General features: G+C 35.1%; 1 protein-coding gene across 1 annotated transcript in view; it reads left to right on the top strand.

The window, feature by feature from the left end:
- The window catches only part of LOC110442906, a 63,178-nt gene extending 48,299 nt beyond the window's left edge, over nt 1-14,879 (top strand). The window contains exons 77-99 of the mRNA XM_021486785.1: nt 154-270; nt 539-652; nt 939-1,052; nt 1,482-1,595; nt 1,964-2,077; nt 2,405-2,518; nt 2,901-3,014; nt 3,244-3,359; nt 3,637-3,707; nt 4,020-4,299; nt 4,591-4,661; nt 5,111-5,396; nt 6,018-6,088; nt 6,440-6,624; nt 7,040-7,152; nt 7,361-7,428; nt 7,770-8,005; nt 8,601-8,713; nt 9,114-9,181; nt 9,669-9,889; nt 11,541-11,704; nt 12,972-12,978; nt 14,529-14,879. Coding sequence (XP_021342460.1) covers nt 154-270; nt 539-652; nt 939-1,052; nt 1,482-1,595; nt 1,964-2,077; nt 2,405-2,518; nt 2,901-3,014; nt 3,244-3,359; nt 3,637-3,707; nt 4,020-4,299; nt 4,591-4,661; nt 5,111-5,396; nt 6,018-6,088; nt 6,440-6,624; nt 7,040-7,152; nt 7,361-7,428; nt 7,770-8,005; nt 8,601-8,713; nt 9,114-9,181; nt 9,669-9,889; nt 11,541-11,704; nt 12,972-12,978; nt 14,529-14,761 — 3,104 coding nt within the window. The 3' untranslated portion in view covers nt 14,762-14,879. The remainder of the gene's footprint in view (nt 1-153; nt 271-538; nt 653-938; nt 1,053-1,481; nt 1,596-1,963; nt 2,078-2,404; nt 2,519-2,900; nt 3,015-3,243; nt 3,360-3,636; nt 3,708-4,019; nt 4,300-4,590; nt 4,662-5,110; nt 5,397-6,017; nt 6,089-6,439; nt 6,625-7,039; nt 7,153-7,360; nt 7,429-7,769; nt 8,006-8,600; nt 8,714-9,113; nt 9,182-9,668; nt 9,890-11,540; nt 11,705-12,971; nt 12,979-14,528) is intronic.
- The last annotated feature ends 2,049 nt before the right edge of the window (nt 14,880-16,928 follow it).

Genomic DNA, 16,928 nt, shown 5'->3' with positions numbered 1-16,928 from the left:
CTCTCACGGTTTTGACGCGTTGCCTCATAACCTGCGCTGAAGCGTGTAAATTAAGTTTATCATTAGAGAACACCTGACTTGTTCTTCATTTTAGTTTCAAAGTTGTTTTGCGCTTTCTGACGCTATCGTATATTTTGTTATATTTCACTTCAGACTACAACGAGTGTTCCGAAGTAGGCATCTGTCAGAATGGCGGTCTCTGTATCAATATTCAGGGAACTTACACGTGCCAGTGTCGCACGGGATGGACCGGAAATAACTGCGATATAGGTACATTAAGTCATACTTTGTATTGTTGAAATATTCGTTGCAATTTATTTTAGCTCGCAGGTGTATTGATGTGATAAAAAGATGATACATGGTGTTTTTTTATTCATTGCTTGCTGTATTAGATGAAAACCAATATTTGTTTTGGCCTTTCTTGAAAACGAATAACTTTCAAAGCACCTGTAGGCCTACAAGAATATACTGATATATCAAAGCGTTTTCATTATTTTTTGTATCAAGTTGATGAGCACACCCTGACTTTTGATTTCAGACATAGACGAATGTTTAATTGGACCCTGCCTTAATGGCGGCACCTGCCAGAATACACTAGGGTCGTACACGTGTCTTTGTGAGTCGGGTTTCACGGGAGACAACTGTGAAATAGGTACAGTATCCATTAGTATTAACTCACACCGTAAATCGACATCATGTACAAACCTCAATATCATGCTGCGTTTTTATATCTCTGATAACAAAGAGCGAAGTTCTAAACTACGCAAGCATTTTGAAACAACCTTTCTTTCAGCATAACTTTAAGGAATAGGATGACCATAAGTCCATCCGAATGGCGTATAATCGAGAAGTTTTATTTCTAAATAATGACATTCTAGAAAAGTAAATACAAATGTACAATGCATAATCAAGTGAATGTCAATATAATTGTGTTTTAGATGTGAACGAATGCCTCTCTGGTCCGTGCCAGTTTGGAGGTACATGTATCAACACCGTGGGGTCTTACTTGTGTCAGTGTCCTCAGGGTCGATCAGGTGTCAACTGTGTCGGAGGTACGCATTCTCACGTCTTTATTGGTTCATAAATAAGAAAGTCGGTGTAGCAGTTTGCTCCAAACTAAGTGTTATTGTCTTATTGAAGTCTCATTGATTCATGAATATTAATTTATAATGTCGGTTTATTGAACTATAAATAATTGTCATGTACATTGATGAGTAGTTTGCATCTGATGTTTTAAACATTATATATCTCCTGTTTAAGGAGACTTTAGGGTAAAGGTGTGATTTGATGTCAACACTCGAATTTAAACTTGTGCTTGGCCATGCATAATAACATAAATATTTACATCTCCCTGATACATGTTTATATTGTCATACATATTGCCGAGGAAATAAGGTAGTTGAAACCTGGCTAATTGGTAAATATCAATATTCGTAGTAATTACATGTGTCGCGAATTACATAATAGCTATTTCCATACAGATGTAGACGACTGTTTGTCGAGACCATGTCAGAACGGAGCGTCGTGCATTAACGAGATAGGATCCTACAGTTGTATCTGTCTCACTGGGTTTACTGGACAGCAGTGTGAGAGCGGTGAGTGTTATTTTACGCCGAAGTTATGGCAAAAAAGTCTTGAACTGGAAGGAATGGAACTTAAAGCAGTAATGTAATACCGATACGGATTCATATTGTAGTTAGTTCAGCCAGAAAGACAAACATTAATGAAGCAGTAAACACCTTTAATCGCTTTCTGTGGCTCTACTCTTATGTCAATATGGAAACGGGAAGTTAAATAGAAACGATAAGATGTGTGTTATTATTTTTTCACAGTTATGTAAACTTTGCCACTCTAATATTTAACCAATATTGTGTATATCTGATTCCCTATTTCGTTTTGCAAGCCAGATTGCTTCCAAACCGTTATCAATCATTCCTATACAACCGGTGTGTTATTGTTGTAGATGTAAACGAGTGTGCGCAGTCTCCATGCCTGAATGGTGGGACGTGTATAAATGGTGTGGGGTCGTACTCGTGTCGCTGCCCGACGGGATGGACTGGTGACAGATGTGACATCGGTATGCAATCCGTCACGTTTGGGATGGAGTAAAGGGTGGGGTGGAGGATTGATGATTAATAAAGTTTTTCGTTTTGTTTTGATGTATGTTTCTTTACCTGCATTTTGTAAGTCAGCAATCTCCTTACAATATCCTGCTGTTCTAGGATTATGCTTATTCGTGCAAAACCGTACATCATCGGAACTTTCCGCATTATATAACTTTCTGTAAATAGTTGCAAGACTATGTAAAATATTGATGCTTATCAATCACATGTTGATACTATTTTACTCCTATTTGATATACTTAATGATTTGAGGGTAAAACATATTTTATTTACCCATGTAGATGTGAATGAATGTCTAGACAGTCCGTGTCGGTTTGGCGGCACCTGTATCAACCAGCCAGGCTCTTACTCCTGTATATGTCCAGCCGGACGTGATGGACAGACCTGTATGGGAGGTATGTTAGTCTGTTACATCAGTCTAAACTTAGCTTACCAAACTACATTTTACTGTGAGACTCTTATGATTAAGTTTTTTTTATTTCGATTGATTTTGTTTGGAATTATATTTTTTGAAATTGAAATTTCACTTTATTTCATATTTCAGAACTTTACCACATATGCTAGCATACATTTGCGTACGTGGAATAAGTAAATGGTCTTCTTTATTAGGTCAGATGTCAGCGAGCTGAAATATATTTGAGTTAGCATTTTCTCTATATGACTGTTTATTTATAGTAACAAAATACACGTGATATAGTGATGTACGTGATATTCATTAACTACGTTCTATATATAAGAAGATATATACCTTACCTGTGTTATTTCTTCCTGTTTCAGACGTCAATGAATGTCTACAGAATCCGTGTCTCAACGACGGAAGCTGTATCAACAACTTTGGGTCTTATTCCTGCTTCTGTCCTGTGTTCTACTCAGGGCCGGACTGTGAGATTTGTAAGTAACAAACATCTAACGAGAACTTCCCTCACAAATATATTATTTTGTGCAATAATTGGATATATATAAAAAAAATGAGGTTTTGGCTATTTGAAGTTAATGACTTTTCATAAGTATATGTAAATTGTGTTCCTACACCCGACTTCTCGACTCGTTATCTATGCAAATAATTCAACTATTCGTCTTTAAGAACAGTGACATCTAATCCTGTATGTTTACATTGCAGCCATCGAGACGATTGTCGACTACTCCTACCCCGTCCTCAACCTCACCTACACACCCTCTCTCGGCAATAACAACTCATTTGAGTTTCAGAGGCATGCTCGATCCTTCTGTAACGAGGTAGATGTCAAAGTCATATCCATTATTTTCTAAAGTATAAACTGTATTTTAAACTGAATAGACGTCTAAAATGCGTAACCAGCGATTACACAAACAACACCAGATATTGCAGTGAAGTAGGTCTAGACAGTTTGATAATCAACAAACCGAATTGATCAATAACTTTTATATAAAACCTTCTTAAATTATCTTGTCGATACAGGCGCCACTAATATGTTTTGATAAAATAGTTGTTTCAATGATGCAGTAGTTTGACAGATTTATTTGTGTTTGGTAGATTGAAACGATGCTGCGAGGCAACCCAGGACAGTTTCCGAACTTCAAGGAATGCAAAGTTAAATCATTCGGGTAAGATTGCGTTTTTAAAACCAATTTATCGATAACAAATTATCGTTTTGGTGTATTATGCAATAGAAAATATCTCTATTTGATTATATGCGTTTTTGTGTCCTTCTATCCTTCTTTCTCCCTCACCTGAATTGCACAATGACAAGTTATGCATAAATGCATGATGTTGGTAACTTGCAATATCAATTTGTACTGTTTGTAAAAGAAACTATGCATTACCTACTGATTGTAAGCATATACAGCATAGCTCTTTGATAACAAAAATACAATAACAAAAATACAAGCTATTTAGATATATTTCTGTGTTTTCAGTAACAACCCGGTGTCAATCGCCTGGGACCTGGTGTTCAGAGGTAACGAGCCGCGTGCGACCCGTGATGACGTATGGACCTACATTATGCAGGGTCAGACCCCGGTAGTGTTCGGAGACTCCCTAGGAGTAGAGATTGGAGACCTCTTCCTTTTCTTTGACAATTACACTACTACTGGTGTGAACCTTGATCTTCGATTCCTTAATCTCACATATTCACAAAATCTTGCAGATCCGAACTCGTTTGAATACCAAATGGTCGAACGGAGTATTTGTGGTGATGTAAGTTTTGTTTCATAGATGTTTACTTTTTTTTTTTTTTTTCATTGTCTATACATCTTTTCTTACTAATGTTGGAACCTTTTCCCGCTAATCAATAAAAAGTATTAGGAAACAAGCAAATACTTTCGGCTACCAAAAAATGAATTGTGTTTGATGGTTATTGGTTTATCATAATTTATTAGCAGTTTCTCTATTTGTGTTATGCGCAAATTGTATTAAAATGTCAAGAAAAATGCTTCTTTGAACTTCAACTTATCATAGGGGTTAAAGAGAATTTAACTTATTATCCAGATTGACAGGTTCATGAAGAGGCGTCCGTTTGATTTCCCACAATACGTCAAATGTAAAGTTCGCCGATTTTCGTAAGTAAAATTACCACTACGAGTACGAAGTAATGTCACACCTATTTAAAATAAAATTGTAAGTCGTGTAAAAAGTGTAAAAATAAAAATAAAGCGACCATTTTTACTGAAACATCTGGCAATTTCGTCCATTCAAGACTCATCAAGTGGTACTAGAGGTCAAAACAGTGAAAATGTATGTCAAAAGATTTCCGAAACATATGTAAATATATATGTTACATCTGTATCAACTCATTACATTTCAGTATAATTGATTCCGCACTTCAGACCATACCGTGTAACAGTTGACATTTTATAACCACGCTGGTATATTCACAAGACCAATGTTTCCTTGCAATGATCCACGATAGCATGATGCATTGTACCATAGCCATGTCAGATAGTTAACATACAGTTTGTAAATTCACATAATAATTAAAGCAATTATGTTATAATGATTTCCCGAACAGGAACAACCCCGTTAGAGCCAGTGTTGACCTTACTTTCGAAGGCGAAAGACCTTCACAGGTACTGCACGCTATGTTTTACGAGATTCTCCTACGTGAGCGACCTTTGACCCGATTCGGAAACTACCTCGGATACCTCATTGGAGACTACATGGTATACTACCAGGACTACACGGACTTTACCCGAGTTCCTCTCACCTTCCGGGTCCTCAACCGAACCTGGACCTCCGACCTCGCCGACTCAAACTCATTCGCATTTAGGGGTCACGCAGAATTATTCTGTAGAGATGTAAGTGTACAATTATCTGTCAGATGCTTTGTGTATAATGTTGTGGTCACTTTTGTCGTCCTATACATTATTTGGATTTTCTTGAAATGAAGGAATAAACAGAATCTGTGCAATTTCTTTCTTCTTTTTTAACATTTGAAATGAAAAACCAAGAGACTTAGATACTCTTGATAAGAAACCGTCACGAGTTGCGGCTCTTTTTAACCATGATTTGTAATGAAATGTTAATCAAGTGGTTAGTCATAGGAATTAATGGTGGTGATATATTTGGCGATTGATATGCAACCCCACCCCCNTATTTTGCTCTGTAATTCTATTATGATATTTTGGCATAGTATGAATATTTTATAAGCTTGGATTGTTCGTAAAGGCAAACACTTGTAGTAAAACTGGAAGCACCCAGTGTGCTACTACATCGCTAATGAATGATAGTAATACATGAGCACATATCCAAACAACGCCAATCTTTACACTGAAACGGTTAAACCAAGAAGTCTGGTTAATTATCTCTTACGTTTAACAAGCACTTTTGCCGTTTAATAGATGGCCTTGTAGTGGAATTTATTATAAAAAATAAATGTATGTAACTGACAATTCCTTGTCGATTTGTGTATTTTGCAGATAGAACAGCTGATTAAGATGCACCCGAATCTGTTCCCTACTTATGAGTCATGTGCGATAGAGTCATTCGGGTGAGTGGAATTTCGAACTAACTTTGACAATTGAGAAAATTAAAGATGTATTAGCACTCTCAGTGCTCACTTTGACCAGAACTCCAACTTCTGTGATTTAAGATTTATTTGGTTGTGTTTGAATATGATAACTGACCTTACTACTTTCCTCGATAATTTGGAAGAAAATAAGATAGCCAGTGCTTATGATACAGTAAACATTGAAACTTCCAAAGCACTTGCTTTCGCCTTCGTTGTTTATAATTTCCGTGTATCTTTGGTTCCTCTAAATGGTTTTTTCGTTTCGACGTTGAGTGCAGATTTTGTCCTCGTTTAGCTTCAGATAATAATATACGAAATTAACTTTTACAGCCAAAACCCTGTCACTATCACGGCAGTCCTTCAATTCGGCGGAACCTTGTCCGTACCAAACTATCAGCAGAATGTAGCAGGAATTGTTTTCGAAGACGCACCCCGTTTCCGGTACTTTGACGCCATTGGCCATCTGGTGGGCGATCTATTGGTCTACTACGATAGCTGGGAGTATATCTTACACGGTGAGTGTCCAGGTTGTGTTAACCTAATGTAAACCGGTAACAATTATCAAATTGAAATATCAAATTGGAGATTGATAAAATCGGAAATCTTCCTCTTGGTATTGAATCATACCTCAATCTGATTGATCAGTGGTTTCCGTGTACTAGTTCATCTATAAATAATTGACCTTTTTCCCTTATCACTAGTTGCAGAGAAATAGAGCCATACGGATGTTGTTTCATAAAATAGTCTTATTTTTATTGACAACAAGATATTTGTATCTACGCTTGCAAGTGTTATACAATGACAAGACGGATATACAAAATCTCTAAGACGTGATAAAGGTCTGATATAGGAAATTGAGGTAAACAATTTAAAGAAATAAAAAGCAGTTGACTGTGTTGTCTCAGACCTATGTAAAACTCATTGTTGCAGATGCATGGCTGTCCAACACCACATTTTACATCCACAAGTTCGGATACTCCAATGAATACAGTAATCCACAGTCAGATCTCTTCGTGAACTTCCAGGATGTGTTCTGCGATGACGTAAGTTCTTTAAATATAAAATTTTAACAGATTTTAGACGTGGTTATTTACTTCCGGTGAAAATAAAGCCATCTGAATGTAAACTGAAAATAAGTGTTTGTGATCGTGGTCGAATGACGTTTATTTTGCAATTTGCTGAAAATCGCTCTGTATCTTGTATCGATACCTTTTGAAATATATTAAGTTTTTTCTGTGATGCCTTTTTCAGATTGACAATTTCTTCCGCCAGAGCAGTTTGCGGGACAGATATTACCGATGTTTCATTGAAAATATTGGGTACGTTTTCAGTCCATTACAACCATCATAACCCACTAGCGTCGCTACCAGGTGGCTTTGTATATTTTTTCTCTCGATACTGCTACCGGTTCCTGCGTTTGTTGCATATTGACTACATTTATTCCGATCTAGCATCCCAAAATTCACATGATATAGAACATATATCCAACATTCCCGTTGTCCAAATCAGTCATTCATTTTACATCGCATTCCATTCCCGATATGTTTGCTGGGGCTCATGTTATGTATTTTGGTTTTGTATCTCCTCGATTTCTTTTCATTTCAATTTGGCGAATCATAGAAAAAAACCATCAGACACAGTTTTCCTATTTTACTCACAGTGGGACGGACCCTCACACTCTCACGTTTAAGACCGTGTTCAATGGCACGGCCGAGATTCCACAGAGCCTACTGCTAAAGACTATAAGTGACCAGGCGCAGCACTTCCTGATTGAGAACAAGGACATGATGTTCATTGGTCAACAGCTCGTTTACTTAGGTGGAGGCTGGGAAAATATTGCCATCAACATCTCCGACTATCTCACCACAATGATACCGCCGACAACGGAGAGTCCAGGTAAATAAGATGAAAAACAGAACTTAAGGAACGTATTTGAAGAACGATTTTGTATGGTTTGTATAGTAAGTTTAAAATACACGTTGGTCACCATTCATTCCTTCAGACATACAACGACGTCTAACATGCTGTAAGAGTAAATTTTAGTCGAAATTTATGTCAAGTACCGGTTAAACATTGCCTTATAGAAAAAACATGAATATTGAAAAGCACATTGAACTCATGACACTGTAGGTTTAAGACTGTTAATGTCAGATTTATTTAAACACCTATGTTACAGTTATGAGTAAGAAAAGATAAAGCAAAACATAACTGGTATACAGATATTCACATATTAAACAATTCAATGATCAATGATAAATATTCTATATATTCTTCAACTGTGTGTGTTACTTCCACCTTCTATATAAAAACAAAACGTTTAGATGTATTTCTTTAATGATGTTTTCGTAATTAAAGGTGAATATGAAAAAGCTATTTAGAAATCTAGAATGAGATATTAAAAAAGATTAGGAGACGTGAATTATATCTTATAAATAGTGCCTATGTTCATTGCACATAAGGAATTTGTTCAAATTAATACTTTTGCTTGCAGTAAACACCATTGTGAACATTTCGTTCGTACTGCTGAACTTGACCTACTCTGAACAACTGAAGAATAAGAATTCGGGAGAATTTCAGGCTCTGTCAGGCCCGTTCTGTGATTACGTAAGTAGACATCCGCTGGAATTATTGATTTCATTTATTTCTTCGCAAAAGAAGATAAGATAAAAATAGGTTCGGATATTCTCTTGTACCGTTTGTGACTATAGGAGTGCCGTGACAATAGCATCTGAATAGTGATACAATCAACTACCCGGTCATGTTAAAGTCAATTTGCAAAAGTGAACAACATTTTACTTTTAAGGCACAAATGTAACCCATCATCAGGAAGATTACCAGAAATATCTTACTTTAAATGTGATGCCCGTTATCAAGATACATTTTACAAACCACACGTTAATTTTAACAAAACATAGCATACTACTATCATGTACAGATATATGATATAGAATTGTTATCATTGTATTTACATTTAATCTATGTAAACATGTGGGGTTTTTTACAGCTGAATAATCTTTATCAAAACCGAGACAGATTCGAACAATACTATCGCTGCAGCGTGGAATCGTTCACGTAAGTCTTGATACTAAAAACACAGGACCATGTAAATCGCACGCGTTAAATAATACATATGCGTGTTTAATTGGAAAATAATTGGAAAATATTAAAAATGTACATATCTCATTATTGACAGGAATAAAGTAAAGCTGTTGAAGATTCAATATCAAGGAATATGATGGTATATCAGCAATACCTTACTTGATGGCCCCAATATCCAGTCACAGCGGTGTTTGAACACTTCACTTCTGTTTTTCTATTCAAAATGTCCTATACATGCTGCTATTTTGTCTGGAAACGAGGGTGGTTGGATTGATAAGGCTATATAGTAGCTCTTTTGACTTTGTAGTTAAATAACAAGAAATGATAATTTGTTCAACAAACCCATCACTGGGTATATATATGTAAGAACTAACGATGGTTTCACTGTAGTAACATACTTTTTCAAAGCTACGGATGCGTAAGATGCGATGATAATAAAAATGACTTCAATGCATTTCAGAAATTCTCCAGACAAAATAAATTTCCTTCTGCAATTCCGAGGTGATCAAGATCAGACGTTGAAGGACTTTATATTCGGGATACTGATAGAAAACGCTCCTAGGACAACAGTGAATGGTCAAATCGCCATCGTGGTGGGGCCGCTGGCGGTATTCGAAGAGTCCTTGATCTTCCAGCAGCAAACAGTTTCGGCTGAACAGACACCAGGGGCGCCGTCATCTAGTAAGTACATGCATTCGACAATTATTCCTTATTAATTTGTATGCGTTTCCAAATTAAAATTCTTATTTTAACTTTCATCTCTCATATTTGAGATTATATTTTAATAAGTTTAATTCGTTGCGCGTTTGATCACCATTTCTAAGAAATGTACTTGTTGAAAATAAAATAAAAGCTTTGACACTTTAATTTACATTTTAAAGTTTGCTAAAGAATACACTTTTTGTCTTATTTTCATAAATAATGTTCATCTATATTTATTTTTTTACGAATATATCGTATACACTGTATACCAAAAGATGTATATCCAATGCGATGGCTTTTTGATATTTATTACTGACATAGGTTAATATCTGAAATTAACATGTGTGAATGACATAGCTTATGTATACCCATGAATGACACAACTTATTTATACCCATGAATGACATAGCTTATTTATACCCATGAATGACATAGCTTATTTATACCCATGAATGACATAGCTTATGTATACCCATGAATGACATGGCTTATTTATACCCATGAATGACATAGCTTATTTATACCCATGAATGACATAGCTTATTTATACCCATGAATGACAAAGCTTATTTATACCCATGAATGACAAAGCGTATTTATAATAAGGAAAAAAACAGCATGGCTTATCTGCATAAACAAGATACATGAATGGCATCAAGTGTTCTCCAGGAAACATAAAAAGGAACCTGTTGTGGTTTCCTACAGGTAATCTTGACATATTTCCGCTGCGATTATATGTCATAAATATGCTGCTTCAACTTTAACTTAATACATATGTATGATATACTAACATATATACTTTAAAGCCTCTTTATATTCATTAATACGTGGCTTGGTTGTATGGACAGTAAGAGAATGCAGAAATTACCGTTTCCTTAATGACTGTATATTTGGTCAATAATGAGACATATTAAGTGGATCATCCTTACAAATTCTGGCGAGGCTGAACGGATAGTAGACATAACATGTACAGTATACCTATCCACAATGTCTGTACCACTGTATGTGGCCTTACTCCGGCCAGTGGTACGTGTGTGATGCCGTGAAGTTGTAAACAAGTAATGTCAAACAATGATACTCAGTTTTTGCTGAGGGGGTCACTTTCATGGAATGGTTGTCGGTGATGTCAGCTACTACGAATTCTACGGAATGGTTTGCCTAAAAATGCAATATACAATTATAGAGGATATACTCGAATTAGGAAAAAAGTGAATCACAATTGAAGACTACAATTTGGAATTGTAATGGAAGAATTTTGTTGAATGTGCTATAGAAGAATATATCAAAAGGCTATATAAGCACATTAATTGCATGAATGGAGTAACATCAAATATATGTCAAAGGAAGCAGAAAGTGATGACTATAAAGTATTACAAGATTTGATTCATTGGATCATATATAAGCATGGCTTTCTAACGATTGTAGCAATTATATTTATAATAACATCATATAAACATACATACATGGTGAAGAAGAAACAACAGGAGCATGAATGCAGCTTTATCCGAATATTGGAGATCATCATATACGCTGGACATGGCTGGTATACTCAAAGCATTATGCATGGCGGACAAATTCCTATATGAGTTTGATTAATCGTCGGCTTACCTTCGTGTGACCTTGATTACAGATCCATGCAAGGGACTCACGACGATTGGTCAGGATTACTTCCGCGGCCCCACGTGTAGAGATTTCGTCGTGTGTATGCTGGAGGAAGCAGTGCCGCTCAATTGTCCCGCTGGAATGTCCTTCAATTCTGTTCAGGAAAAGTGTATTGAAGACCCAAGCTGTACCGCATAGTCTCCGACAGAGAGAAACATTTAACAATCCTTTTTATTCCATCGATAAAAACTGTTCTCGAGACGTGTTATGCTACATATGTTCTCTTGTCGACGGATTCTGTCGATTAAACGTTTGTAACAAAACTTCTGGGCAGGACTACATGTGTTAAATACAAAGACACAGTTTGTGAAAAATGAGGCAATGTTAGCCGACTTATAGATATTGGATGGCATTTCCAAAAATGAGGCAATGTTAGCCGACTTATAGATATTGGATGGCATTTCCAATTAGACAGAGAAACACTAACGTTCGGTCATTATCGCTGTTACAATATTTGTTTATCGATAGTTTAATATGTGCATACATATATTTATCAAATTTGGCTATCTCTGACTGAGTAGCTAGCAAACGTATTCACTTCTGTTCCGTATACACTGCCATGCTTAAATGTCCAAGTTCAATCGACTTATTCAAACCGTTTATATTGATTCATCATTATTTATCATTTTTATTGTTTTTCCATAAGATAATTATAATGGTAAATTTTAACATATGATATATGTATAAAATTGAACCACGATAATAATCGTATGTTAATGGCACGAGACAAAATCTAATCAACAAAATGTCATTCTAATCTTGGCAGGATTTATTATTTCAGACAGATTTGATCGTGTGTGTGTTTGATGCATTCGCGAAAAGTTGGATTGAATAACAACATTTTGTTTGGGTGATTTTAAAATGATATAAGTAGTACAACCAAACATGTACTCCATTGTCCGCAGTTTGGTGACAAGGTTTAAAAAAAAACCAGACACTTTTAATGTTAATGTTACGTTAGTGCACACGAATTACCGCGCATCGTCGATAGTTTTTGAATTATGAACGTCATAGTTTAGATCTATAAGTATCTATTACAGGAAGTAACACTGAGGTTGGATAGGTCACTGTTATCATTATTAAACGTTATATATCAGCGGACCGAGAAGTACTGGGATAACTCTGAAATAAGGTAATTTTGTATAACACTCTGTAGTATACAATTGTTACAGGAGGGGTAATTCTGTGGTGATTTTACTCCATAATATCTACAAATCAGCAGATGTAGGTTATCGGTATGAGTGAGAAGTGGTGCTAATCAAAGAGAATAAAATCTTATTATTAATAAAATGTTAACAACTTACATTAAAATTTACTGTACATAACAAAACGTTTTGGGAATTTCTGTCATAGAATTTTTTATGTTGCTTTGTGTATTACGTTTAACATTACATACTAGTATCCAGGTAGGTTTCTAAAGCAAAATAAACTTGCAGACTAAAGCTAAAACCCTACAATGTTTTCGTGCAACGATATTATCCTCAGTAGTATATTAATAGCAGTGTTTACATTTGATAGCAATATTGTGTTTTGTCTGAAGGCGTTTTGCACATTTTCTCATTTACGGTTACATTGGAGTCCCGAGCAGATTAGTCTCGGGATCCACATGACAGTGTGAAATATCTCCAACAGAAGTAAAGATCTCCGGAACTGAGACACATGCTATTATAACTACTGCTTTATAATCCCGAACGCTATTGAAGAAAAGGGTGAGATGAAGCTGGTGGCGAAGGAAGAATAACATCGCAATGGTACAACACAAGTATAGGAATGCCACTGATACACCAATGCGTTTAAGTATTAAGTGATATTGATGCCGTGTTAGCCTTTTAAATGTCCTTTACGATGCGAAAGAGACTTAAAATAGTTGATGATTGTAACGTCATTATCCTAGCTATAAAATAATAACAGTGTTCCTCTTTAGCGTGATTTAAGAAAAACTTAAAATAATGTGACCAGAGCATTCAGGCCATCATTCATATATAAAATGGAAATTATGGTGGTGTGGAAATGCACGAGTTTTTCGCGTTGATTAAAATAGAAGAAACACAATATACAGATTACAGTATATTGAATGTAGATTTCGGAACAGTTGCCAACAAAGAAACGTCCACATCGAGGTCAGTTTAAAGGATCACAACATAAACATGAACATTTTAAAACGTGAGAAATTCCATTTTTACAGTATTTTATGAGTATATAAAGCATGAAAGTCTCTTCCTTTTCGGGACACGGAACACGTGGTCGAGACTCTGATGGACAGGTATTGTAATTTAAAACATATAATTTCTACTTAATAGTGTGCATGTATATAGATCACATGACATTGGGCCGCCTTTTAGTCATTATAATGGTCACATCAAAAGGTACAATATGTAATTATACAGTTACTACTACAGCATTTCAAATTCAAACTTCAAAACCACGGGGCCATTCAAGTTAATCAACATCACGATTTCTGCTCCCTCATCCTCAAAGAGATTTGTATCAGCATCGGATGAAGTAAGTAGATTGTGCTTGAACTTGAATGTAACTTTACAACGATATAGTCCAAATCCCGTGCTATGATTGTGTACTTAAAAAAATCTCAGTAGAGCTTATATTACGTTATACAAGTTCCTGATGACTGAAACGCCCGAAAACAAACATCAACAACACTGTAAGTGTATGCGATAAATCAAGAACGAAGTAACTTGTTGGTTACAGTAGACCAAAGGTGAGGGACGACATTTTTGTAATAGCAGACAAATAGTTAAGGACGACACTACTTGCTTTTGATAGCAAACCAACAAGGAAAGACACATTGCATGTTGCAAAAACACATCAATAGACAAGGACGACATATCTGTTTGGTTAGAGACCAATACTTGTTGGTAAGTACTTTATTTGTACAATGTTTCTCTTCATATTGTACTGTGCATCTCAGTTAAAACATGATATGTACTTCACTTTGCAGACGGAACGACACTCTCGCCGCCGATCACGCAAGCTGGCATGACAACGCCCCAAATCTACGCCGACCCTTGTAAACCCGGTCGACACAATGAGTACTTCCCCGTCCCTGGGGATTGTCACAGCTTCTACGTGTGTTCCTTCGGTACCACCTATATGTTCCCTTGTCCAGGGTCCACGGTGTTCTTCGTCAGTAAAAACATATGTGATAACAATGATGGAACGATAATATGTTGAGTCAAGTTGCAAGCCGACAAAGACAGTTTAATTTAGTACATTTCGTTTGAGCAGATTAGATTATATAGTGACATTGTAAATGTTAACAGATTATTTTTATAGTGATGTTAATGTTAATATTAATGGATTATGGTTCGTTATAACATTATAAATGTTAATTGAATGCATTTTATTGTAACATTATAAATGTTCATAGAAAAAATCATGTTAATGTAATATTATCAATACGGAGTTATATTATCAGTGTAAATGATTGTTTTTCTATGTTAATGCGCTATAGTTTCAATGTTAATTTATTATATTTTCGTGACATGACACAGTAGAACCTCGTTATCCGAATCTCAATAATCCACATTTTATTGTTATTCTTATATTTTAATAAGTATTTGTAACTTCCAGTGCCGTTTCTTTAATCTTTAATTCTGTTACCGAAGTGTCCGGATTAACAAAGTGTTATTTCGATGGATCATTAAATTAGTCAACGAATAATCACAAAACCATTCATTGAAAACTGATGAAGACATGTAATATGGCTTTTAAAAATCATAATTGATATTATTTATGAATAATTTAAGCATTTCGAAAAGTTCAATCATTAATTCAATCATTTTCTATTTTACTTTGTAACTGCATTAGTTTGATTCAGTAACACATTAATGTAAGAAAGTATTATTCATCCGGATAAATAATGATCTGGTAATTAGTTTTAAGACATAAAACCTGATTTGAGTATTGACCTATCAAGTGACAACCAAGTTGTGTATACTTATTGTCGCTTTATAAAATTTATCAATTATGTACGGCTTTTGTGAATGTAAATGTAAATTATATATATAAAATCTGATCAACACTGACCTTGTTACTATACAGTATACACTAATTTTGTACTTAATGTTATCATAATCATGTTTACATGAAATTAGTTTCAGAAGTGTTGTGCTTTGTCATTATTCAGAGAAAAGACGACATTTTTGTTTTTCATTTCTTTATCCATTCCCATATATTTTATTTTTGTTTAATTGTTTAATATCATTTGTATAGATCTCGGAAGAGGACCTAATACGTTATGAGAATCTGTGCCCCATCCATCATTTTATTGCTTTCCGTCATTAAAGAATAGCATAATTGAATATAAACCATTCCATTTATAATTACATATTAACCCTTTCACCCCTATGTAACTTTAGTAGACTCTACCTAGTCCGAATTATTCTGACGTTTTATCGACTTTTTTCATATCGGTCTGTCGTCGATTAACGTCGTTAATCGACGACAGACCGATATGAAAAAAGTCGATAAAACGTCAGAATAATTCGGACTAGACTCTACCATGCATTGATCTGGATGAGTCCATTATGGTCTATAGTGTTGAAAGGGTTAAGTTATGTTGCCGTTCCGTCAGTCAAACGTTTATTCATGTTATGTACGCTGAAGTATTGCCACTTGTTGCTGGACGCTAACTCATCGTATGGTTTAGCTGTTTCTGTCGTTTATGAATTGTTATGAAAAATGTTATACATGCAATGAATAGTTTTGGAGGACCTGCATATTTACTAGCGTCGCTTAATTAATAACCCTACTAGTCGTTTGTTAATATATACAAAATATATTGAATATGCATACAAATTAACTAACATTCATTTGAACTTATTAAACATAATTATGTATAATATGTGTTAAATAAATGTTTATATCTATAGTATGTTCTATGAAAACAGAAGTATTATGCATTCCTTCTTATTTGTTTGAAGCTAAGATATCGTATGATTAGCTTCTTTTGTTGTGTATATTAAGAAGGGTAATGAAAAATTGAGTACATGAAGTGAATATGTTTTAAGCTTATATGTATATACTGACATCACTTATGTTATAGTATTTATACGTAAAATGTTCAAATGTATATAACATTGGCACATGTATATCGTTAATATACTATATAAACCTTGTGTACAATAGAACCTTGTAAATCGGACAAGCTATCCGAACCATTGCATTCAGGGACAATTTCTGTTGTATAATCCATGTAATGAGGTATCCAGTCTAACGTGGTTCTACTGTTATTATAGTGATGAGTTTATTGTAATCAGTCGATACATCAACCAACGTGAATGTTAATTTATGTCGTGACATGGCGTCTGTACGTCTTCTAAGTACTTAACATTTCTTA

Source organism: Mizuhopecten yessoensis, unplaced genomic scaffold (assembly GCF_002113885.1).
Source record: "Mizuhopecten yessoensis strain PY_sf001 unplaced genomic scaffold, ASM211388v2 scaffold1945, whole genome shotgun sequence".
Lineage (NCBI taxonomy): Eukaryota > Metazoa > Mollusca > Bivalvia > Pectinida > Pectinidae > Mizuhopecten > Mizuhopecten yessoensis.
This window is presented reverse-complemented; position numbering and strand designations above follow the sequence as displayed.